This window comes from Liolophura sinensis, chromosome 2 (genome assembly GCF_032854445.1).
Source record: "Liolophura sinensis isolate JHLJ2023 chromosome 2, CUHK_Ljap_v2, whole genome shotgun sequence".
Taxonomy (NCBI): domain Eukaryota; kingdom Metazoa; phylum Mollusca; class Polyplacophora; order Chitonida; family Chitonidae; genus Liolophura; species Liolophura sinensis.
In genome coordinates this window covers 23506427-23531288 of record NC_088296.1, presented here as the reverse complement: position 1 = coordinate 23531288, position 24862 = coordinate 23506427, and the positions used below count along the sequence as shown (strand labels likewise).

Here is a 24862-nt window from a genome sequence, read left to right as displayed (position 1 = left end):
ATGTACTCATACATACTCCTTACAGCGCACGCACCAATCTCTAAGCTCGCTGAAAACACCTCTGCCACCACCGGGATATTTTGTACACAAATCGTGAACAACACCGATATCACGGCTACCATAGTGTTGAGGCAGGAAGTGATGTCAGAAAACACAAACACTCTGTTTGATCAACGTTTGTGCCTATTTATAATTGACACACGTGCATTCTCTTTATCTAAAAGTATTCAGAACGTGATTTTTTACCAATGCCCAAAGCAATGTTTTTGATGAGTGATGTTTATAAGTTCGCGCGAGGATATCTGTCCTGTAGGAGGACTGTAAGTCTACCATTCGCGCGCGATTTGCCCCATCCTCGTGCCGCGGCCGGGGCTAACAGGGTGCGGGGCGAGATGTTCTCATCCAGCTTCTATACTAAAGGTCAGGTTTGTCTAGTGGCGCCACATACTTGTAAGGAGTATGGAACATATGATGCGTTTCAACGAGTTCCAACAAAGGGACAGTACTCTGCTATCTGCTACTTACAGAGTGAAAGGAAATACTCATTGAGTTCTTGAGCCAAGGCTAAACTGAGCACACTTTTTTCCATATCTGTGCATAACTTTTTTCCGTAAAGGTACTAAGAGACAGACAACCAAGCAGACATACAACTGAAACCCGACATAAACATGACCTCGCTGGCGAAGGTAATATTTATTTATCTATTTGATTGGAGTTTTACGCCACATACAAGAATATTTCACCTGTACGACGATGGTCAGCATTATGGTGGGAGAAACCGCGCACAGCCCGGGGGATACCCACGATCATCTGTAGATTGCTGGAAGACCTTCCCATTTACAGCTGAAGTGGAAGCCAGCATGAACTGGATTTGAACTCACGTCGACCGCATTGGTGGGAGGCTTCTGGGTCATCATCTCCTTCGGCCATGGAGGCACCCCGCGAAGGTAATAAATTCATACAAAATGTTGCTGATCATTCTGATCTTTCTGAAAAGTACCGGCCCGGATAGCACAGTTGGTAGAGCGTCCGCTTCGGGACCGGTAGATCCAGAAAGTTGTAAGTTCCTCGCTTGGCGTTCAGCATGAAGAGGATAGTGCAACGACTGGTTGACCCGTATCAGTATAATGGCTCAGGCGGGACAACTTACTTGCCTTCGTTAAGACATATGACTGAAAAATTGTTGAGTACGACGTTAAACCCCATGCGCTCACTTCCCATGGAAGGGACAAGAGGCGACCACACATAATAATTCTATGTTAGGAAAATAGATAAAATGTTGAATAGCATAGTTATTTTAAAGTAGGCTGTAGAGGACAAGAGGTAAACTTTTACACTTCACTTAAATACCACTAAATCGATTCACAAATAAATCACTTAAGCCGTAAATGTCATTTTTTAGTTTCACAGAATCATAACTAGGGTATTGATTTATTACAGGATTACTTACCTTGTCTTCAGTTACAGCAGTGGTACACCGGAAGGATGTTTGTAATCGAACGCAGCACAAGGCACTGAGTACTGAATTAATGTGCACTAGGCACTGGACTACTGTGTATCAATCGATGTCAATACGGGTATAAATGTTTGTCAACAACAGTCATGAATAAAATCCATTATTTCTTTTTGTTCGTTTGACAGAGGTTATGCAACAGAATGCAGGTGCTTGAACAGACGTCCACTTATGAACAAACTCCAGATGTGTAGTACGTCCCTGGTAGATATGCATACACCGTAGAGCACAATATATCACAAAGACGCTCTCTCAATAGGCACACTGTCAAATATGCCATCAGTTTTTATTCACTTATGCTCCAGAGGTTCCAAGTCAGTGGAGACCATAAATGAGTAGATTGTATACACAAGGAAAAACCCACATGTGGAAAAAGGGCCAGTTTGTTTTAATATACTTTATATCGTCTGTTGAAATGTCGCTCGTTTTTTATGAACACGAGATTTAATAGATCAGAGCTATGTTCACACGTGAAAAGTCGAAAGCCATTCAAAATACGATATTTAATTCTTCTGGGTTTTTATATTCAAATGTGAAACGTTCCACATTATTCAAAACACGTGGAAACAACTTACACAACAATTCACATGCAGGTGTAACGTTTAACGTTGTTGGGTGTGAGACGTATGTCTATTCACGTGTGAAACTTTCGCTATTCAATGCAATATGTATTTATTAATACACTTGTCCGGCGTGAAAAGTTCCCGCGTTTATTATACAATATATTAACATCCCCAGGAATTAGGATATTCCTGAATTCTTGAATGGTATTTCACGTAATAATATATGACCCAGGATTCACCCGGTGTTATAGCCAAGCAAACCCACATAAAGTATTCCCTGTTGTGTAAATAGTGCTGCTCAATGGTATATGCATCCAGATGAGAAAAAAAAATGATTAAACCAACATGCCGAAGGTGTCAATACCAGTTGACTACACGTACAGGTGTAAATACCAGTTGACTACACGTACAGGTGTAAACTCTTTTAATCGGTATTCCGAGGTGTAAACACAAATGCAGACTTGAATACTCACAAGGAAGTCAATCCCAAAACATACATTGTGTTACTCATTTTACTCATGAGTCACTCTTCGTAGGTAACTGTTCCGATGAGCGTATGTGGTCTATCGATATGAGCAATACAGTCTAGTAGATCCGATTCATTCTTTTCAAATATTCCAGGTGAAGTTGGAAGTTAAGTGAGATGTGCGTCCAGTGTAGTAAAAAATCAACCCTCTGCTAATTAACTTTGAAAAGCAGCAACCAGTTCTATCCTGTCGCCAAAAGAACGGGATCCAAGCACGTTTCGTCAATTTTGCCTAGCCGTTATGAGAACGGGATCCAAGCACGTTTCGTCAATTTAGCCTAGCCGTTAACAGAACGGGATCCAAACTACGTTTCATCAATTTGCCCCGCCGATAAGAGAATAGATCAAAGCACGTTACGTCAATTTTGCCCCTGGGTTAAGGAGAACATGGCGGCGTCGCGCTGGGGCATCTAACCGAGTACAAAGCACATAACACTGTAGGTCTATCTAACACATATCCACAAGAAGCAAGTAACTTCAGACAACACTGATCGTCACCAAAGCCGCAATTTTAGATCACAAGACCTGTTAATTTACCACGCTTAGCCATCGCCTGTGTCGAAAAGCCCCGGTGTCCAACCTCGTTTAGTCAGTACGTGTCCGACAGCTACTGCACCGGCACTAAGGAAAGCCCATGGTATAGTCTCACACTTAAGAGAACTGAACAACACAACTGTTACCGTCCGGCTCATGCACTGTGCTCAACGGAAGCGGGGACAGCAATGCGAGGTATCTGTTCTCGCTGGCTGCCTTAATAGCCGTGCAACATAATGTGTAGGCTTGGCTCGATAGACCACATAACGTCGTGTCCGGTCATGTATATCTAAGCTATTGCGTCCTAGCGTATATAAAAGGCGTCCCCTTTACTCAGTCAGGACGTTGAATGTATTTAACGGCTGGGAATTCGAAAACCCATGGGAGCACACAAATGACTATGTAATGTTAGGCTGACCTCGCTCACGAGGTGTACAGCTATACTAAACGTTGGGAGATGTGTGTCCATCGCGCCAAATGAAAGCGTAATGGAGCGCCCTGAGCTCCGCCTTAGTTTTCTACTTACCTGATAGATATAAAACGCTTAAGAAAATTATAGAAAGAGAGATATTGTGCTGTCACGTCAAATAGGCCCTATATACTGAGTTTCATAAAGATGTTGTACATATACGATAATCGCACATATTAGGCAATGGTGCGGTGATAGTGACGTACAAAATATCGTACAACAAATGTCGTACGCCGCTTTGTAAGACTGGATCCGATTCCATAAAGTCGATTCTGACTTAAGTCAAAATTTAAATTCTCTTTACGATGCTTAGTCTTTGATACTGAAGGTTGAAATTTGGTCACGTTTGTCTTACCATAACATTGATGAGGTAGACAAAATTTTAATTTCTAAAGCCCCCAAAAAGACTGTATTTCAAACTTTGACTTAAATCAGAATTGGCTTTGTGTAATCGGGCCCATGGCCCGGATTCTCGAACTGTCTTAAGTTTATGTTTCTGAGAAACATTTAATGTTTGACTTAACTACGGATTGAAACCATATACTGGACTTAAGAAGGTTCGTGAAACCAGGACGTGGATCTGACTCCACAAAGCCATTTCTGACTTAGGTCAAAATTAAAAACATCGTCAGGTTGCTTAGTTTTTGATGCTGGAACTGATATTGGAATCATGCGTCTTACGATGACATTGATGAAGTGAATTTAATTTCTAGGGCCAAAATTAAACACTAAAGTCATCTTTAAATTTTTAACCTTATATGTCGGCATTGTGTTCTTGGAATGGGTCCTCATTGACATAAAAATGTGAACGACTGTTTTAGAATATTTTGTAAAATTACTTCCCTTTCTAAAATTACATTGGCGCCCGTCTGGCCCAGGCAGTTAAAGCACTTTAGTCTCCGCAAACAATCGGCGCGAGACCCAGGAGGTCTCTGGGTTCGAATCCAGTTCTTGCTGGTTCAGTTCTGTTAAGTGGGAGACTATAACATGGGTTTTGATAAGTACCGGTACAGTAGTTGTCGGACACTGTGTACTGGCTAAATGAGGTCAGAAACCAGGGCTTTTCGACACAGGTGATGGCTCGTCCGGTGTTTTGTTTTCTACACCTTAAAACTGACTGTCTTCGTTTAAATGAAAACAATATTGAAAATGGCGATCAACAGCATTCAAAATACCGAACACTGAATCCACTCAATGGCCAGGGTAAATATAAAATGTCAGAGGAAAGTCATTGAATTTTACATAACAGAAGTGATAGTGGTGATGGAAGCTTTTGCGTTTCCACGTACTTCAGACTTCGAACAATATGTCATGAATAGATGTGCGCGATTTGGTTTGAATACGGTAAGCGAAATAATACGCCAGCTTTCCAAGGCCAGCTGAGCAACTCACCAGACGCGAGGATAGGTATTCATTCGTTTTTTTAAAAGTGGTTTAAAACTGCATTTAGCTTCCCCCCCCCCCCAAAAAAATAAACCAAAGAATAATTTTAAACCGAAAAAAATCACGGTTAAGATAAATGGCTCTGTACTATGTTGATGGCTTTGGAAAGGGTCTCTTTGGTAGCAAATTTGTTGAGCTGCAGGTTTAGTTTTATAGGCACTATATCGCCACAACATGACAACTGGTAACTTCCTAAAGATGTAACACATGCTTTAATGAAATATACCGTAGAATCATTGATTTGTTTTCAACGCTGGTTTTATGAATATCTCACTGTCGTATATGACGTACAGTCAGCATCCTGCGGATGTTCGTTGGCTTCCAAGGGCTCTATCCGGTTTCCTCTCACCATTATGCTGGCCACCGGTGCGAAAGTGAATACTCGTGGGTCCCGGGGAAAACAGTAATCAAATAAATAAATAAAAAAAAAAAAAAAATAAATTACTAACTTAGGGAGATCAGGCTATGAAATCCGCAATGCCAGGGATAAAACACCTCCCCTCCACATATCCATATTCTTGACAAAACTCTTTGGCCTAATCCCGCAGTCAACCCATTTTGTCTGACACACTCGCTTTGATAAGGAGTGAGTGAGTGAGCGAGAGCTTGGGGTTTAACGTCGTACTTAACAATTTTTCAGTGATATAATGACGAAAGAATCCTTAGAAGGCGTGGAATGTGCCTCCTTGTTACAGCACACATTTCCACAGCTCTTTTATCCAGTGCTGCATCACTGACACGCCTTACCGAAGGCAAGTAAGCGGCCCCGCCCGAGCCATTATACTGATACGGGTCAACCAGCCGTTGCACTAGTCCCTTCATGCTGAACGCCATCTTTGATAAGGAGCAATGTTTAATATTGTATTAGTGGCCCAACTATTACAACCGTCAAAGATCAAATGCAAATCTGGGAAAGTCAAGAAACGTCCCTTCCATTTAATCATAGACATATATTCACGGGGATAATTATATAGATTAACTTTCTTGTTCATTTTTTATCTCCTTTTTGGAATAGTCTACTATTTAACAGATAAGCCAATCTTGAAAGACCGCCAATCAAGTAATTGTAATATATAATGCATGCCCACAGCAATACCCACGCGGAATGAATCCGATTGTTATTGGTTACCTTCTGCATCACTGAGGCGCTGAAAGTACATTCGTCAATGTAATATTTTACCGGCAAATGAGACATATGTAAACACCACATTATTGAAATCATGACCGGAAGCTATTTACTTATGTACAAGCGCGACTATCACGTGCTGGACTATTTCCGGCGCAAACAATGTATCTAAACAGCCGTCGTTCTGTAGACTTGGGTAAAGGGCATTGGGCATGGAGGATGTTAACCGATCACTTTTGACCAAACAGTTGTTAATGTCCGGTAACACGAAATACAAGCAATTGTCCAGTGGGAAGTGATTAAATTATTCGATCTGGGGAATGTTTACTTACCGGTCAAACAAATTACAACACCTCCAGTCCACTGTGTTCTAGCAATATGTGGAAATAAGTAAAAGAAACAACCACAAAACAATAGCTACAGTACGTTTCATGTCCTAGGTCGATATAAACCGCCACATTTACTGTCATTCATTGTGAAGGATTTTGCTGGGTTTGGAGATATCGACTTTCACGCCATTCGACATTCGTCATCACTTTGTGAGTTTGAGTTTCGTCACTTGCTATTTTTGGGAGACGTTATTTTGGAGCTTGTATCGCTCATTACCTCTTTGTGCGATTACGTACATTTCATCCCAGTTTACCCTGAAAGTGACTTTGTGTATATTTCCGAGGAGACATACATCGGCAGCTCGGCATCACAGACGCTACTATCAACCCGTCCGCCCCGAGAAGTTACACATTCACAGGCAGTCTGAAACAAACCACTTTTCGGACTGTCATCCGTAGATTGAGGAGTTGATTTCAGCTATGGATTAGGACCCTGTAAGATACTATATATATATTTGTCATTATTTGTGTTGTTTTGTACATTATTGTCAGTTTTATTATTTGTCTATTTTGTTAAAATATATGTGTTGAACTTATTCAAGCGTGAATCACGCTTTAGGTGTTACGGTGTATACACGACATACCTGAGACGGTATTTCATCCACGCGTGAACCACACTATAGCTGAATTGATGAATATACGACATACCTGAGACGATATTCCACCCACGCGTGAATCACGCTATAGCTGAATTGGTGTATATAGGACATACCTGAGACGATATTTCATCCACGCGTGGATCACGCTATAGCTGAATTGGTGTATATAGGACATACCTGAGACGATATTTCACCCACGCGTGAATCACGCTATAGCTGAATTGGTGTATATAGGACATACCTGAGACGATATTTCATCCACGCGTGGATCACGCTATAGCTGAATTGGTGTATATAGGACATACCTGAGACGATATTTCATCCACGCGTGAATCACGCTGTAGTTGTTTCTGTGTATGTACGACATACCTGAGACGATATTTCACCCACGCGTGAATCACCCTATATCTGGATCGGCGTATACAAGACATATCTGAACAACCATAGTACCTAGGCTATAAATCATTAGAAATGCTAGACCACAGACAGTCTAAAAAAATTTAATTAACTTCACTGCATTTCAAATCACGTTAATTTCCTTGTAAATTGCTAGTATTTATTAACTACATGAACACTTAGAATAAAAGTTCCTAAATTGAGAAGTGGCCGTATTTCACTGGTTACGTGTGACCATTTGCCAGCTATCACACTGTGCATTACATAAGTGCTGTGGTTTTACTTTCTATGCTGTACGTCTTATAGTCCTATTATAGCATTATAATTTTAATTAACGCTACTCTGGTTTTACTCTCAAAAGACTGGTGTATTTTGCATCATGACAGATGCGTACTGTTGAGTTTAACAATCCACTCATGTTTCTATAACAATTTAAACTTCTGTATAAATTTCTCTTGATGATTATTATTCTCAGCAGGTTCAGTACTGCAGATGTAGACGATGTATGCGAGATTACTGCATTTTTCCACTGATAACACCGTGAGCATCCTCGACCAGCCTCTTTGTCCATTGACAGAGATTTGATTTTTGAACATTCGATCACCGATTTTCAACAGTATTCCTTGGTTAATTATTAAACGGACTGGTGTCTATCGTTGTCAAATGGCCTGAATTAGTCGAATCAAGATCTTTTAAAACAAAAAAGCAAAACAGAAAAACAGAAAAAATGGCAAAAGTGAAAAGAAATATGAACAAATTGAACAATGTAGCATATTCAATACAGCCAAAGGTATAGTGCTGTTCTTTAATCAGTTTAGGAAACAGTAACGCGTATAGGTAAACCATCTATTGGTAAAGGTCATATCTGTTTCATACAGGTACCTTGTTTGGTCGATAACCTGATCTCCTGTATGCCATTCGCCATTGTTTCCTTTGGCACATAATGCTGAAATTATTTATTGGTTGCACTGTTTCATAGCCCCAAAACTATTCGCTCAGCAAACAATTAACACGCCTGATGCGAATCGCACCTGCGTGTTAATTAGCGAATTTCAGGTGCAAATAAAGGTGGATACGTATAAAATCTGGAGAACTAGCGTTTATGAGTTGCCGACATAAATACACAAAAGATGTAGAATGGGCTATTTAATCTATTTAATTTATCACTTCTATCAGCAGGTATCCAATTAAGAATGAAATAAAGATTCTTAATTACGAGTGAAAATATGTCCACTTGTGTATACATTTAGAATTTTAAAATTGCCCCCTTGGTAACTATTAACTTGTGGGGAATTTGTGGGCAATTTGTATTGATACTCGAAGCCCTCAGCGCAGAGAGAGTTCGAGTCTGGTGTTGTTTACGGTCATCGCGTACCTTCCAAATAGTCTGCAATGAATAAATTGTAATCTCATTTCTGAGACGTAATTAGTGTACTCTTGTTGACGTTATCATGTATGTCTATAGCTTGCTGTTGCTTCTTGTTTGTCATTGTATTTGTTCGTACCTGCACACGGCCACTGTCTCCCACGTCAATACATCTTCTCATGCTTACTTCGTTGTAGGATGTTTGTCATTTCAGTTGATTAATCAATCGAGAGGCAACCAATATATGAGTTAATGAATGAATGAATGAATGAATGAATGAATGAATGAATGAATGGCGTAGTATTTCCCCTTAGGCGTGTTAGGGACAACAGGAATTACAATGTTTCGATTTCATCGGTTACCTCAGACCATTTGCTAACTCTCACAAAATATTTCATCTGGGTTTTTCTGCTGTGTTTCCTACACATGTTTGTTACAACTGCGGCATATCAAACTGTTTATGAGCAAAGTTATAAACTCAAATTTCCTAGAAAGTATTCTTTTACACGGAAAACGACCAAAACCGTTTTTACAAAGGACAATCATATTTTGACTAAAGCTGAAATTTTACTTTTTAGGGGATATTATTTTTCATAGGGAAAATAAATAAATATAATTTTCTATGAAAAAATGGTTTGTCATTTTACAAAGAATATTCTCTGTAAAAAAAACGAATAAAACTGTGTGACACAACTAAGCCACCTTAGCTTTCCCATCCCTAATCTAACTGATGTTATCTGACAGATATCCTGTTAAGAGTATTCGACAAAACCACAAAACCGTTCACCACAAACTCATTGATCATTACTTCATCGTTAAAAAACCGCAAAGTGTATTTACCTGTATTTTACTTAAGTAGCCTACTCATGCTTTACAGAAATTCATCTCCACATTTATGTTAATTGTTAATTACTGAATTATACAGACAACACGCACAGAACACGCACTGTACCCTGGCCAACGATTGTAATTCCGCCTTAGATTCACCACAATCCAAGATTTGCCGCCGAACAGAAGAGTGCTGGGGGCACTGCTTGGATACCGTCAAACAGGCATTACAGATTGTTGATAAGCTATACATTTCTGTACTGTTATTGTGCACTTAGTTAAAATATATCAAAATTTTGTCTGTTTGAATGGGCATTAAACATTTTTGAAAACAGTGAAAACTTTCCCTCGCCCCCTTCCTGGAGGATACTGAGTCGACAAAATGCCTTAATTCATCAAAAACAGCTCAAAAATGGTGGTAGTATGCTAAGTGAACTATTTGAAATGTTGTAGAGAGTAGTGTAAGCTACACAGCACCATGTCAAAGTTAGGGGATAGATATTTTTGGAGTTGCAGTTGACATATATACTAAGCTGTAAGGAAAATCAATATGCTCATGAAATCTCTAATTAGTCAGACTTGCATAAAGCGCTCTGAGGAGAGCTCGCTTCAGCGCAGACTGGAAAAATTTAGACTTTCAAATTTAAAAAATAGGAAAGAAAAACGAGCAAGGCGGATCTGTATTCATGGCGGAGGAAAAAATGCAGCGAAATTAAATTATATGACACATAGTCTTGGCATATTGCAAGTTTTGTTTGACGTCGTCCTTTCAGGCGTTCTCTCGTTGCAGATTCTAAGCCCTGCGCAAATGAGGTGGCTCGGTCTAAGTTATTTTTCGCTAGCTATATTTCGGTCAGTGGCCGAATGGCTGGCGTTTAGGGCCATACTCAAAATATTAAAGTAAAGTTTAAGGTATGATGATCTATGGTAGGCCGTGCAATATCATCTCCGGAGACCGAAGAGCTCATGGTCGAAAAAGAGGCCTACTTTGTGTGATTAAGCCGGACATGGTTGAGCGCGTGCGTTGTATTCAGACTTTTGTGAACATTCATTCTATTACAAAAGTCTTAACAATGACAATTACATTTAACATTTACAGGTTTTATAAAACCAATATTATTTGAAAAATTTCTCTTCTTTCAACTCGAAGATTGCAATTTTCAGGAACTTTCCGCACTGTCACGAAAAGCCCGCAAGAGCGATACAAACATAAAAGTTTTCAAATTGATTCAACGGTTTTAATGAAATGGACACTCTGCTTTCCTGAATGTTACCATGGAAATTTTCCCTGAATGTTACCATGGAAATTTCCCTGAATGTTACCATGGAAATTTTCCTAAATATTATTATGGAATATTTCCGGAATGTTACTATTGAATTTTTCTTGAATATTACTATGTAATTCTCGCATGTTGTGATCTGTTATGATGTAATCGCTTATAAATATTTAGGTTCAGTTAACTGTACAATAGTAAAAAGAAATGAATAAACGGTTACTTAGAAATCGGGCAAAAATTCTGAGCAAAATATAAACACAATGGCGCACGCCTGTTGATACCTCGATCTTAAGTCTGACAATATGCAGTGTTACACTAAAAATGACTCAAGGTGGCCGCCGTACTAATAAGGGGAGAACTATATAGAAAAAAGCTGCAAAATCTGCCAGAGAGATACATATGAAGAATAACCGGTCCACGATGAGGGACACCAAACGCCAGTCTTTGATCAAGTCCGTTCCTTCCTGCTTTTTGTCCGGCAAAACTTCATGGTGAAGTCCCAGGTCGTCCACTGGTAGTTTCCTCTGACGTTGTGATAGCGTTGGTGGACTAGGTGTTCTGTCCGAGACCAGGTTGTTTTCTGGGCCCCTAACGAAGATCAACTCGGCCTGAATTGAAAAAAAGCATGTGAGTATTTATTGATTTGATTAGGAACACTATTATCGCTTTTTAGGATTTACAATTTTTGGATATTCTACGGTCCAGAGTTCAGTTTCATAAAGTGGCGCACAACATGTTTTATCGTGCATGCGTCGTACGATATTTTGTACGTCACTATTACCGTACCATTGACCTGTATATGCGATTATCATACATGCATGGCATCTTTGTGAAACTGGCCCGAGAACTGAATCAGGTGGGGAAAGCTGAAACTGTTCAGGTATAATATGCAAAACGTGGACAACACCTCGATATGACAAAACAAGACGTTACATCAGGAGGCGCTATGCCCTTCACATTTAGGAGGGAAACATTAGGAAATGAGTTAAAAGAGTCTTGAATGGTCATCGAATATGCATAGTGTTGACATTGCTTTCCTCGTGCCATTTATTTGTGTTAAATGTTATTGTTTACTTATTGTTTTTTTCATTGGTGTTTCACTTATAAGCCGGCGGCCAGCATTATGGTGGGTGGAAATCGGGCCGAGCCCGGAGGAAATCCACGGCGATCTAAATGTAGTTAAAAAATTATCACGTTTCCCCACGAATTAAGCAAAGTTCCTGATTTATATCAGGAACCCGTTCAATACTTACTATGTTGTCGTCTTTATGTTCCGTTGTCGTAAATAATAACGTAAACCCTCTGTGTGAATACACACTTACCTTCGGAGTTTCGTGGAATTGTTCGCAGCCCTGTGGCACTTTCCGGGCACAGAGTAAATAACCAAGTTTTCCCAGAATCCACTTCCTGACCCACGGGGGCACTGACTTTTCCCGAGCACCACAGAAGTAAAGATTCAACACAACGACGCTCATGGTCGTCGACAGGCTGGTGACAAAAATACACAGCCCAAGAAACTTCCCTGAAAAAATGATAAGAAGTAATTAAAACCTGCTTTTCCAGAAATGTATCAACATTTTTTTGGCTATAGCATCGGTTCACAGTATTCTGTGAAACAGAAGGACAGGCTTCACTAATAAAAGGCCAGAAAAGATTAGCATAAATTGACCCAGAGTGTGTAAAATCTCAATTAGAAATTGACTTTTTTTCGTGCAGAGATAAACCAATGGCCAATAATTATTATCAAGTTATTATTATATCAACCAACAATGTATAATTTATTTATTTATTTGATTGGTGTTTTACCCCCTAGTCAAGAATATTTCACTTATATGACGACGGTTAGCATAATAGTGGAGAAAACCGAGCGAAACCCACGACCATCCGCAGGATGCTGACAGACCTTCCCACACACCGCCGCAGAGGCGGAAAACAGCATGAACTGGATTTGAACTCACAGCGACCGCATTGGTTCATGGGTCACTGCCCCGCGCTGGCGCGTTAACCATCTCGGCCGCCAACAATGTATGGTGTAAATCATTTGATAACGATTAAAACATCTGAACTGAATCGTCGTTTTAATAAATTAAGAAGCTGTTATTGATAAATAACTACTCCTTTGATCTATTTGTCGTCCAACCCTACTTCGATGTCATAGAAAGAAAGAGAAAGAATTACCTCTTAAAGTTTAATTATCCCAAAAGCGAGGTCAACATGGCTATCAAAATATAAAGTAGAGTTACCTCATAAAAATGTCTTTCTCAAGTAACAGAATAATTTATTTTCCAAGTACCTGTACTCAGTAGTGCAGAGAACGTACAATGTGGAGCATGGCCATGCTAGTACAGAAGAAAATAATGCCTTGGATAGATTACTGTGTTATCTGCCAGTATCTGGTATCAGATAGTAACTGCCAACTCTAGTCCTCTTCACGACATGTACGATGGTATCTGATATCTGCTAAATCTATCTGCTGTTAGTTTCTGTTCTCTAGTTTTTGTCAGATATCGCCGACTAAGTTGGCTATGGTAGGGTCTGTTATCTTACGGTATCTGCTAGTATCGGTTAGTATCTGATACTTGCTGATATCCACCAAATGTTACAGATTTCTGATGACGCCTGCTCTATTGTAGTATTTGCCATCTTCTAGTATACATTGTGTACACTGCTAATACCCGCTATCTTCTGGTAAATTGTTGAATGTAGATAAGCCGTTTTTCGTGCCCTCACTATAAATTATGGCATAGAGATGTTAGCGCAGGGAAATTTACATAGGAGAGTATTTTGCCTCCTTTAAATACCATATTTTATGGCCTGGTTTAAGAAGCTGGCCATAATTTTTCAGACAACTCAAATATGTATCGTATTCAAAGAATTACAAATCGCATCAGGCCTACATGACATGAAATATATATATACATATATATAAGAAAAGAGAAAAGAGTAATAAAGTACCAATTTTATTTATACCAATCGCATTAGGCCTACATGACATGAAATATATATATAAAAAAAGAGAAAACAATAATGAAATACTCTCTTAAGTCGTGTAGGTCGGAAATATGTTTCTAAACATGAAGTGACAAGAAATACGATCCCCATACCTATGACAGGGATGACTTCGGACTGAGGTGGCATGATTTCTGCCACGAGCAGAAGGAAGACGGTCAGGCCTAACAGAATGGTCACGTTCAGGGATATCTTCTCCCCAGATTCCGCAGGAAGAAAGAATGACGTTAGACCCAAAAGTGTGATGATCATGCAGGGAGAAATCAGGTTGTAAACGTAATATAGATATCGGCGCTCCAGGACCAAGGTGAAGGTCACGAAGGGGTAACTTCCTGGACAACATCGGTATGTCGCGAAATCACGCTCTACGCGCATGCCCAGGAGATTCCATTCTCCATTATCTACGTAAGAACCGACATCGCCGCTGTCATGCGCGTTGATTATATCCAGCTCGTCTGCGGTGAATGCCCACGATCCAAACCTGAAGTAACATTCCTGTCGATCGAAGGGGAAATCGGCGACGTTCAGTTTGCAAGAGGATTCTATGGTGCGCGAGAAGGGCCAGAGTACTGTTCCATCAGAACTGACACGCACCAGGAACTGTGCCGGATCTCTGCCCATGTCGAAACCAACGCTGAAAAACAAATATTATTTATCTAAATAAATAAATAAATAAATAAATAAATAAACACGGCTTGTTTTTTATGCTCTTCAGGTTTATTTAACTGGCAAACAGTAAAGTCTGTCAGCATCCTGGGCATGGTCATGAGTTTTCTCAGTCTTATTTATTTATTTATTTGATTGGTGTTTTACGCCGTGCTCAAGAACATTTCACTCATACGACGGCGGTCAGCATTATGATTGTAGGACACCGGGAAGAGCCCGGAAGAAACCCACGGCCATCAGAAGGTGACTGGAAGACCTTCCCACGTATGGCCGGAGAGGGAACTAGCATGACCTGGACTTGAACTCACAGCGACCACATTGGTGAGAGGCTCCTGGGTCATTACACTACGCTAGCGCGCTAATCAACTAGGTCACGAAACCCCATTTGAAAGGTGTAGAAAATGCAAATGTCATACCTACTCGTTATATATGAGGATATCTGGCTTCCATAATTTGGCAGAGGGAACGGGGAGGGCAGAGATGTTGGCGAAGTCTGCAGGATTCCAGGTCATTCGAGGATCGTGCCATTTCTGTTTGCAAATTAGAAAATTATATTCAATCTCAGTGGCGTGCAAACCTGTACCCAAAACGATTTTAATTTGTTTTTAGAATATTTGACGCGCCATAGAAAACATGTTAAGTAGGGTAAAATACGACGATCTTTTCGTAACACCAAGATAAGGTATGACGTCACATTTTAAGTAATTCTACACCGGAAACGAATAATGAATTGCAGTTAACATATTGTTTTTTACCTAATTCTATACATGTCATGGTGACTTGGAGGTGTTTAAGTTGCCACTTACATAAACGGTTAGAACAAAACTGTTTATGTGAACTGACCAAAGGCAATTTTCCTCAAGGTAATATGTAACCTATTGCCAATTACTACACTGTGATCTCTGATCTATTTTTACCCTCTGTGCAGTAGCTTTTTACATTTCATGACATTTCCAAGAACTCATCTTCCAGAATGTATTATTTATGAAATGTTATATAACAACACGGCATTTGATAACTTTTCCACGCACTCATCTTCCAGAATGTATTATTTATGAAATGTTATATAACAACACGACATTTGATAACTTTTCCACGCACTCATCTTCCAGAATGTATTATTTATGAAATGTTATATAACAACACGACATTTGATGAGTTTTCCACGCACTCATCTTTCAGAATATATTATTTATGAAATGTTATATAACAACACAGCATTTGATAACTTTTCCACGCACTCATCTTCCAGAATATATTATTTATGAAATGTTATATAACAACACGGCATTTGATAACTTTTCCACGCTCTCATCTTCCAGAATGTATTATTTATGAAATGTTATATAACAACATGGCATTTTGAATAACTCTTGACCAGTGATGGCTTCCACATTATTTTCACCTTATTCTGATTAAGTCATAGTGCTAGTGGGCGGTTAAGTTACTATATACATGAACAGGTGTGACAAAAACTTAACTGAGGTAACGGATAAGCGGCCGGGTTTACACCTGTAATATCTGAGACCATTTGTAAACTATCACAATGAGATCACTCATGCAATTATACTCTCTATGCTACAATCTTTTACATTGCAAAGTTCACACATACTTACCATTGTGATCCAAAGCTGCGCCTGAAGAACCTGCAGTTTTTCATTCTGAGAGCAAAAGAAAATTTACAACATCGTGTAAATGTTCCAGTTTATGCTCATTATATATGGACGGCATATACAATTGAACCGTATGGCAAGTTCTCTCTTACTATCCTATTAGCATTTCCGATTTGTGGAATGTAATTATGTGTACTATTTGGTGCACAAGTTCAGGTTCGGTATCAAAATGATGAAAATTGTCTAAACTTTGGACAGTCATGAGTTTTTATGATGAAAGTTTGAAATTCTCGGCGAGAGGACACAAGACACACCTCTCAGCTACTGGCAGAGAAAGGACCGCTTTTTGACAGTCAGCTTGTATCAATATTTTTATGGCTACGTTCTCACAGGCTGGGTCAGGTATGCACCGAAGCTTACTGGCCATACATTGCGTGGGACTGAGTTACAGCACTAAACGTTAACATTGTCGCTGATGAAAAATGAAAGAGATTCTGAGATCAAATTCCAATTAAAAAATTGGAATAACTGCAGCAGATTGCGTAAGGCCCTATGACTTGACATTGGATTTGTAAAAATATTTCGATATTTATTTATTTTAACGTTTACCTACTAACGAATTCCTACTTACAATCCAAGGGATACTTTGTGGACACAAACGGAGGCAAAACGGATGCTACATTCCTGTATAACAATATACGGGAATATTACAATCCACAATATTGGAAATAAATATTAAAATGAACTTAGCATAACTATAATTATTCATTGTGAAAAAAAAACTCCGTAAGCTTGTTTTCGAGACCAAGATGTCCAAGACATTCTCAAACCCCAAACACACGACTAAATTTATCAAATAAACAAATCATAACTGCCGACTCACCAGATCGACAATTTGGTGTATGGCGAGGTCGAGATACACGATGACGGTGTCGTTATCCTGGACAACAGGGCGAGAACTGGGATCGAACTCTTCATGGAATAGATACCGCTTTAACGCCTTCTCCATGGAGACACTTTGTGCTTCCACACCTGAGAATGAACAAAGAGATGAGAGTATAGGCGGACAAGAAGGTGACTCTTTACGGATTGAATTCATTTCTTAAAAATAGATCTTTCTACTTGACCTAGTGCAATTTTTCGCTGAAAAAAAAACTATTTTGTTCAGCAGATGTATATTCCGAAATGCACTCACATGTTTCGAATGTCATTCATTTATTTCGAATGGCACTCATGTACGTCGAATGACCGTCAGTATTTTATTTCGAATGCCGCTAATGCACTTCGAAAGGCACTGATGTGTTTTCAATAGCACTATTATGCTCATGTATTTCGACCACTGCTGACAGTACATAATTTGCTTGCTATTTAATGGTAAGCAAACACGTGCACCTCCCATAAGTCTGTCATTGCAGTCAGTGTTATGTTTCGTCCTAATAGACTTCATTTTTAGACAAGGTGTCCACTAGGTCATGTAGCTAGCCTGTCAATAATTTCAACGAAATGGCGGAAATATCTTTGTAGCTTGTCGCCGCATCTCACGTTACACACGGGTTTTCTGTTGTTGTCCTACATGTAAAAGGTAGGATATATTGGCTACCTGTAAACCGGGCCAATGAAAATCTCCCTTTGTTCTAGAAGTAGAAACGCAGGAGGTGATTGGTCGTCGGTTCAAGCTCCATCATTGTCGCGTCCCCCCAATCCACAATCGTATTGATCATGCGAGCCCGAACATAGAACTCTATATGTGTATTGTATACATAAAGAGTGTAGAAATAAATCCTTTCTCCATTAGTTTTACATTCAAGTGTATTTTCATGGTGTCCTGCAAGCTTCACGCAGTCAGTAGTATGTCAGGGGTTTTCACAGTGCGGAAAGAATCCACCAAAGCGTAAGCATGTAGATTAGTGACTTATCCTGACACAGCGTCATGCTTTTCTTTCTCATTTATAACATAATATTATATAACGTCATATTATGGGATGCTTCATTAATGACATGTGTACTATTGTGGAACAGTTTCTCTACCAGACAGTCCCATAACAGAACATATCAGAACTTGCGAAGCGGCGTTACACGAATTGAAGTGATAGTCTGAGTTGGAAAACGGAAAGACAAAGAATACGCGGATATGTGAGAAGGCATTACTAGTGTTTAAGCATTCACCTGTTTAAGTAAAACCCCAACTGAGGTAAATTGACAAGAGGTCGGATTTCACCATATATTACCATTTTTCAATTGTCACACTGTCTTTCATACTTTTTTTTTACTGTCCGATGTAGCCTTTTCTAATTTAAAAGATTAAGTTACATAATAAAGAAAGGAAGAAAGAACTGGGATATGAGATAGGATTGGAAATCTTAGGCTGGAAAAACAGAGCTAGATTGGAAAATGAAAAGAGAAAAAAACAGAGGAAACGTGAGTTTGGGGTATAAGCTTGGTGAGATCTTGGGGTAGAATAAGCTAGGTATGTGGTACATACTAACCTAGATTTTGATGTCACTCCTAATATAGCGTGTTAATTCCAAACTGGCAACATGAGATTCATACTCAAGGCCTTGAACAACCTTAGTTAATGCACAGGTAAAATTTTTCCAACTATAAGAAAGGGCTAAAATTAAATTTTGACAATATTTCAACATAAGTGTTAAAAACACTAGATAATTAATCAGTCGTGATATGCCCCAATAAAAATACCCAATTGTTCATTAATAGATGTTACGCCATATAGGGCTCCACAATAGACCATATTTTGTTGATATATAAGATTTTTCTTTCTAACGCGTTAAAGTAGATAATTATGAAGTCTCGGTGACATTTTACCTTGTTCTGTTGAAATTATTTGTAAACGTTAACACGTAGTTCACTTGTACTGTTTAGTATTTATGGTCATTTAGACAGTATTTATTGTTTGTGCGACACAGCTGAAAACATAGCTTCATACAAGCTTTAAATCTAAGTACCTTATCTCATCTGGTTATTCCGGTTTCCACTTTCATTTGTTTGACTGACCTGAGTACGGAAGACTCAGTTTATTTATTTATTTGATTAGTGTTTTACGCCGTACTCAAGAATATTTTACTTATACCACGGCGGCCAGCATTATAGTGGGAGCAAACCGGGCAGAGCCTAGAGGAAACCCACGACCGTCCGGAGGTTGCACGTAGACCTTCCCACTTACGGCCGGAGAGAAAACCAGATCGAGCTGGACTTGAACTCACAGCTTTGGTGAGAGGCTCCTGGGTCATTACTGAGCCACGGAGGCCCCTGGAAGTGTGTTTGTGATGGACGCATAAGTTACACTGATGAAAAGTTTTCATTAATTGGATATATTTTGAACTATGGTCAAATATCTATATCAATTGTTTGGCTAGTTTTACGAATTCTGAATCCCCCCAAATGAATTATAATCGATGTTTGTGTGCTGAGTAAACCTCAGATGGACATTTGTTTTTAGACGGTTATGTTTTATATAACTATGATGTGCATGCCTGTACGTCAAACGTGGGAAATTGCTTTGGTGTCTTGCCAAAGTTGGGTGGTTTACCACACCACAAGCTATCTGATTTAATCCACTCATAAAACTGACCACCATGGGTACAAATGAACTGTTAACAAAACAATGAAATAAATAAATATAATAAAATAAATAGTTAGTTAGTTGTAGATAATTAGTTGTTTAAAGCGTTTTATCTAGGCATTATATGCCTCAATCATCAGCTTCAAAATGGAAATCTGACTGGCTTGGATAACAATTATTGTGCGCACGCTCCCCACGTGCCAACGAACACGTACTGGTGGCCGGGTGGTTAGCGTGTTACGCAGCGAAGTGACACACGGGTCTCTCACGTTTTGATTTCAGTCTTAGCTCGTGCTGGCTTCCTGTTCAATCGCAGGTGGGAATGGCTTGATGTAATCTGCAGATGGTTATGGGCTTTCCTTCGTCTCTGCCTGCTTGGTTCCCTCCAAGTAAAAATGCTGGCCGCCATCGAATAAGTGAAATAGTCCTGGGTATGCCGTAAAATGCCAATCAAATGAGCAAATGAGTATACACTGAGGCACACTACTGAGGTGCCCAGCAAGACTACAAGATGCGTGGAAGCACAGAAGAGCATCCAGTGACTGTACTGAGCATGGAAGGACAGAAGTGAGCATCGAGTGACTGTACTGAGCGACTAAAAGATGCCTGGAAGTACAGAAGTGAGCATCCAGTGACTGTACTGAGTGACTAAAAGATGCCTGGAAGTACAGAACGTGAGCATCCAGTGACTGTACTGAGTGACTACAATGTACGTGGAAGCACAGAAGTGAGCATCCAGTAACTGTACTGAGCGACTACAAGATGCCTGGGAAGGACAAAAGTGAGCATCCAGTGACTGTACTGAGTGACTACAATATACGTGGAAGTACAGAGGTGAGCATCCAGTGACTGTACTGAGTGAGTACAAGATGCGTGGAAGTATAGAAGTGAGCATCCAGTGACTGTACCGAGCGACTAAAAGATGCCTGGAAGTACAGAAATGAGCATCCAGTGACTGTACTGAGTGACTAAAAGATGCCTGGAAGTACAGAAGTGAGCATCCAGTGACTGTACTGAGTGACTACAAGATGCGTGGAAGTATAGAAGTGAGCATCCAGTGACTGTACTGAGTGACTACAAGATGCGTGAAAGTATAGAAGTGAGCATCCAGTGACTGTACTGAGTGACTACAAGATGCCTGGAAGTATAGGAAGTGAGCATCCAGTGACTGTACTGAGCGACTACAAGATGCCTGGAAGTATAGAAGTGAGCATCCAGTGACTGTACTGAGCGACTACAAGATGCGTGGAAGCACAGAAGTGAGCGTCCAGTGACTGTACTGAGTGTCGCATGTACTGAGTTTGAATTCGCCTCAAAGTTTTAGGTAAAATTCCCCACAACTCACCGTGTGTTTTGACCACACGATTAAGAACAGCTCAGTATTCACAGCTCACATTTTCACTTAGTAGTTGTAATGGACAGCGTATATTGAAGACCAAGGTGATGTTCAAAACGTATATAATTTGTTGTTGGTCTCTGTCAAATATTAAGTCGTATTTAAACTGAAAAAGAAACCTGAAACACTCACCACCATGAATGAAATCCCAGAGAAACGTAAGGCACAATAAAACACTCAGCGGCCATCTTGAAACCATTCCAGCGAAAGCCATAGTGCTGTCTTTTTCAACCCCGAGTGCTTGACGGCAATGCGTAACGCAGCGTTTCCAGCTGTAATCCTGATTGTAATCACATATATGCACACTGGTTGAGGACAGAGCTTTTAGATGATTTGCTCATGTGAATGGAGGTTCACTTTTATTTTTGTAACACTTCTTTTTTGTAGCCAATGAGGTGAAAGTCGAGTAATAATGCAGCACAGGTCGGTGTACTCATTTAAAAGGGGTTAGGGTCTGCAACTGTTTATATGTTCAAGCACTGGGGGTGTAATTAACTGTAGGTACACTACAGCATAGAATTTAAATCGGATCTGAAGGAATTAATTAGTTTGAACGGAATTGGGTATCCTGTGACAAATGCCATTTGTTCTTGTAGGTAATCAGTAATGGCATTTAGCTAAGCCAATCAGCCCCGAAACAACGAGTGAATCTAGGACTAGCAGTATTAGTCTGGCGCTTTTTGTCAGGTTGTACCCTGATATAGGTAGGTGGATTAATGGTGTACAATCTGATCGCGACTTGATCAACCTGGTATAAGTGAAATATTCGCTATTACATCGCCGCCCTTGAAAACTGTAGGCACGTCTATTTTATCATTTTTTTTATTGGTGAAATTTCGATGGACAAAAATAGAGCACTGTCAATCACACTGAAGCACGGAAGCATGAAAGAGTCCACAAGTGGCCAAACGAAAGTATTCGGCTGTTTACATATGTTTTTTTTTTATCTGACTGGTGTTTTACTGGTTGTTCCAGCAAACACCTTCACTCTCAGTTTCTTAAGTTTTACAATGAGTATAATTCTCTTGTAAGTAAATATGGACAGACCGTCCAGCATCTCTGGCACTCTGCTTCTTGACTGAGTCTAATTCCCCTTACCCCGGGGCTAGGAGCAGTATCTTTATCTTGTTGAATTAAATCGCCACGTTGGATACTTGAACAGTTGCAATCAAAACGCGACAGAGGTACACATTTTGTTATCGACAACTTATATTCTAGCATGGTACACGATTTGAATACTGATTTCACTCAGTCGCCAAGAGCATACATTTGTGTCTTTCCAACATCATTGAAAGCTGCTGACTGCTTCTCATTGCATAATTCAGTCTATTTTTGTACCTTATATACTTTCTTATTGTTCTGAGGTTTGTGTTACACATTGATTTGGGGAATTTACCCTGCGATTATTGACCTGGAACGCCCTTATTGGTTGACGACTGGTATACGAATGCCTGTTCCGACGCATACATCCCCCAGGATCTGTCCTGTTTCCTCCGCCACAATGCTGACCGCCGTCGTATAAGTGAAATACTCTTGAGGATGTCGTAAAACACCAACCAAATAAATAAATAAATAAAACACCAATGAAATAATTGAAAATATCAAGGGATTTATGTGGTAACTGGCAAATGGATGTAGTGTATCCCGGATATTGGTGGCTCTTGATTCCTTTTGTATTCTTTTGTATAAAATTACAGTTGATGTTCCGTTGTCGAAATACTCCGAAATTGTCCATTTACAGCAGTCATTCTTATGGGTGAAAAAAGAAAAAAAAAACGCAAGTAACTGATGAACACTCACTCAGACTGAGCATGTTATGTTGGTGAAAAATATAAAGGATTCACCTCCCATAAGTTCGCTCTATTGAAAATTCACATCGCTCCTTCTGAATATTGTCTCTCTGCCTTTTCAAGATCACAACTTTGCCCCTTTGCTTCCTCGGCCTTGGTATTACTTGAAGCACATTGTGGCCCTTATCAGTCATCATGCCTAAGATTGTGCAAAGGGACGCGCAAGCGTCGTCGACAGATTATAGCCGCATGGGCAAAACCAACAGTGAGAACAAGGGGGAAATAAGCAATCACATAAAAGACGGATAGTCAAGACACATTATCATTGAAGTCCTGCAAGCAGTGACAGTGGGGAAATCTACAAATCTGCTGACAACAACCACGCTTGAACCCACAGCAACTCTGCCCAGCACTAAATAAATAAATAAATAAATAAATAAAAACTCAAGAACTAAAATAATGCTCCACAGTTTATATTTGTTCGGTGAGAGTTATATATGTAAGTATAAGTATTTTGCATATTATTTACATATTTACAAACATGACATTAAATGCTTCCTTATATACACCCAATATTCTCATTACAAAAAGGACTTCAGTTCATACATTATACGTAAATTGTTTAACGGAAAGGAAAAAAAATGCCGAAAAAAATGAGGTCTCAATAGTAATCGAAAAATTAGGGAAGAAACATTGAATGGATGAAATCTGACACACTGTGTTTTATGACATAAAGTTTGTATACATTTTCTATGTAAACCGCCATTGAATACTGTAGTATTGTTACAGTATTAATAAATGAAACATACGTGTAGAATAAATCCTCATCCATTAAGAAATTGGAAATGTATGACGGATCAAATGACAAGTTTATTTCGACAACTTTTCACCCACAAGCAGATAGGAGGGGTTTAAAAATAATCCTACTGTTAACTTAAAACTGTCCGTTTTTAGTTAATTTTAGAGTACATGTGCATATCTCCAGCGATCACAAATCGGGAGTGTACTATAAAACATTTTCTTGTTTCTGCTAGCTATGATTTAAAAGATGACGTAAATAATGAGATTAAAGACAAGGGAAATTTAATAGATTTCGTCTTTAGAAGGAAGTGCATTCAAAAGCGTCCTACCTGGTATTAGTTAGAGATACTGATCGCATTGGCTTGTATTTATTTATTTACTAATGTGGTACCCTATCTTCACAAATTAACTCCAAAACTAATACGTAGTAATGTAGATTTTAGTCAAAATGACTTTGTCCGAGATTGAGTGAATGATAAACTTGTATAAAAATGTTTAGGGAAGTTTTGAGACTATTATGTCTGTAAAGGTAATGTAATCAAAAATCTTTTGACTAGCATTTCAAATAGGTCATAATAGGAATTAAACCTTTAGCGATTAAAGGATGAATGAATGAATGAATGCTTGGATTTAAAGTCGTACTTAACAATCTTTCAATGATATGACGACGAGGAGTCATTATGTGTGTGTACACATATTGTGTCTTGTGGCAGGGCTAGTTTTTGGATTTGATTTGATTTTGATTTGATTTATACACCAGAAAGAAAGTAGAAAAGGAAGAACATCTCAATACCTCTCTGTACCTAAACCTCTTGTATCCGCATGGTTATATATAAATATATATACACACACATACACACATACATATACATACATATACATACACACCCGCAAACACACAGGCACACGCATATGTATGTACATGTACGTATATTCATACAAATACATCTTAAATATTATCGTAATGAGCACAGTATA

The 24862-nt window shown here is 39.3% G+C and overlaps 3 protein-coding genes across 3 annotated transcripts in view; all 3 read right to left on the bottom strand.

Moving 5' to 3' along the window:
• LOC135462809 (neuronal acetylcholine receptor subunit alpha-9-like) overlaps positions 1-3188 on the bottom strand; it is a 45603-nt gene extending 42415 nt beyond the window's left edge. Inside the window, exon 1 of the mRNA XM_064740080.1 lies at positions 1451-3188. The gene's annotated coding sequence lies outside the window, so the exon portion shown is untranslated. The remainder of the gene's footprint in view (positions 1-1450) is intronic.
• LOC135463214 (dynein axonemal heavy chain 6-like) overlaps positions 1-24862 on the bottom strand; it is a 437090-nt gene that overhangs the window by 287935 nt on the left and 124293 nt on the right. The gene's annotated exons all lie outside the window — the stretch shown is intronic.
• Positions 11356-14659, bottom strand: LOC135462591 (neuronal acetylcholine receptor subunit alpha-10-like). The gene is made up of 3 exons (XM_064739815.1): positions 14104-14659; positions 12352-12551; positions 11356-11637 (listed from the first exon to the last, which is right to left on the bottom strand). The coding sequence occupies exons 1-3, from the start codon at positions 14657-14659 to the stop codon at positions 11356-11358; spliced, it is 1038 nt and encodes a 345-aa protein (XP_064595885.1).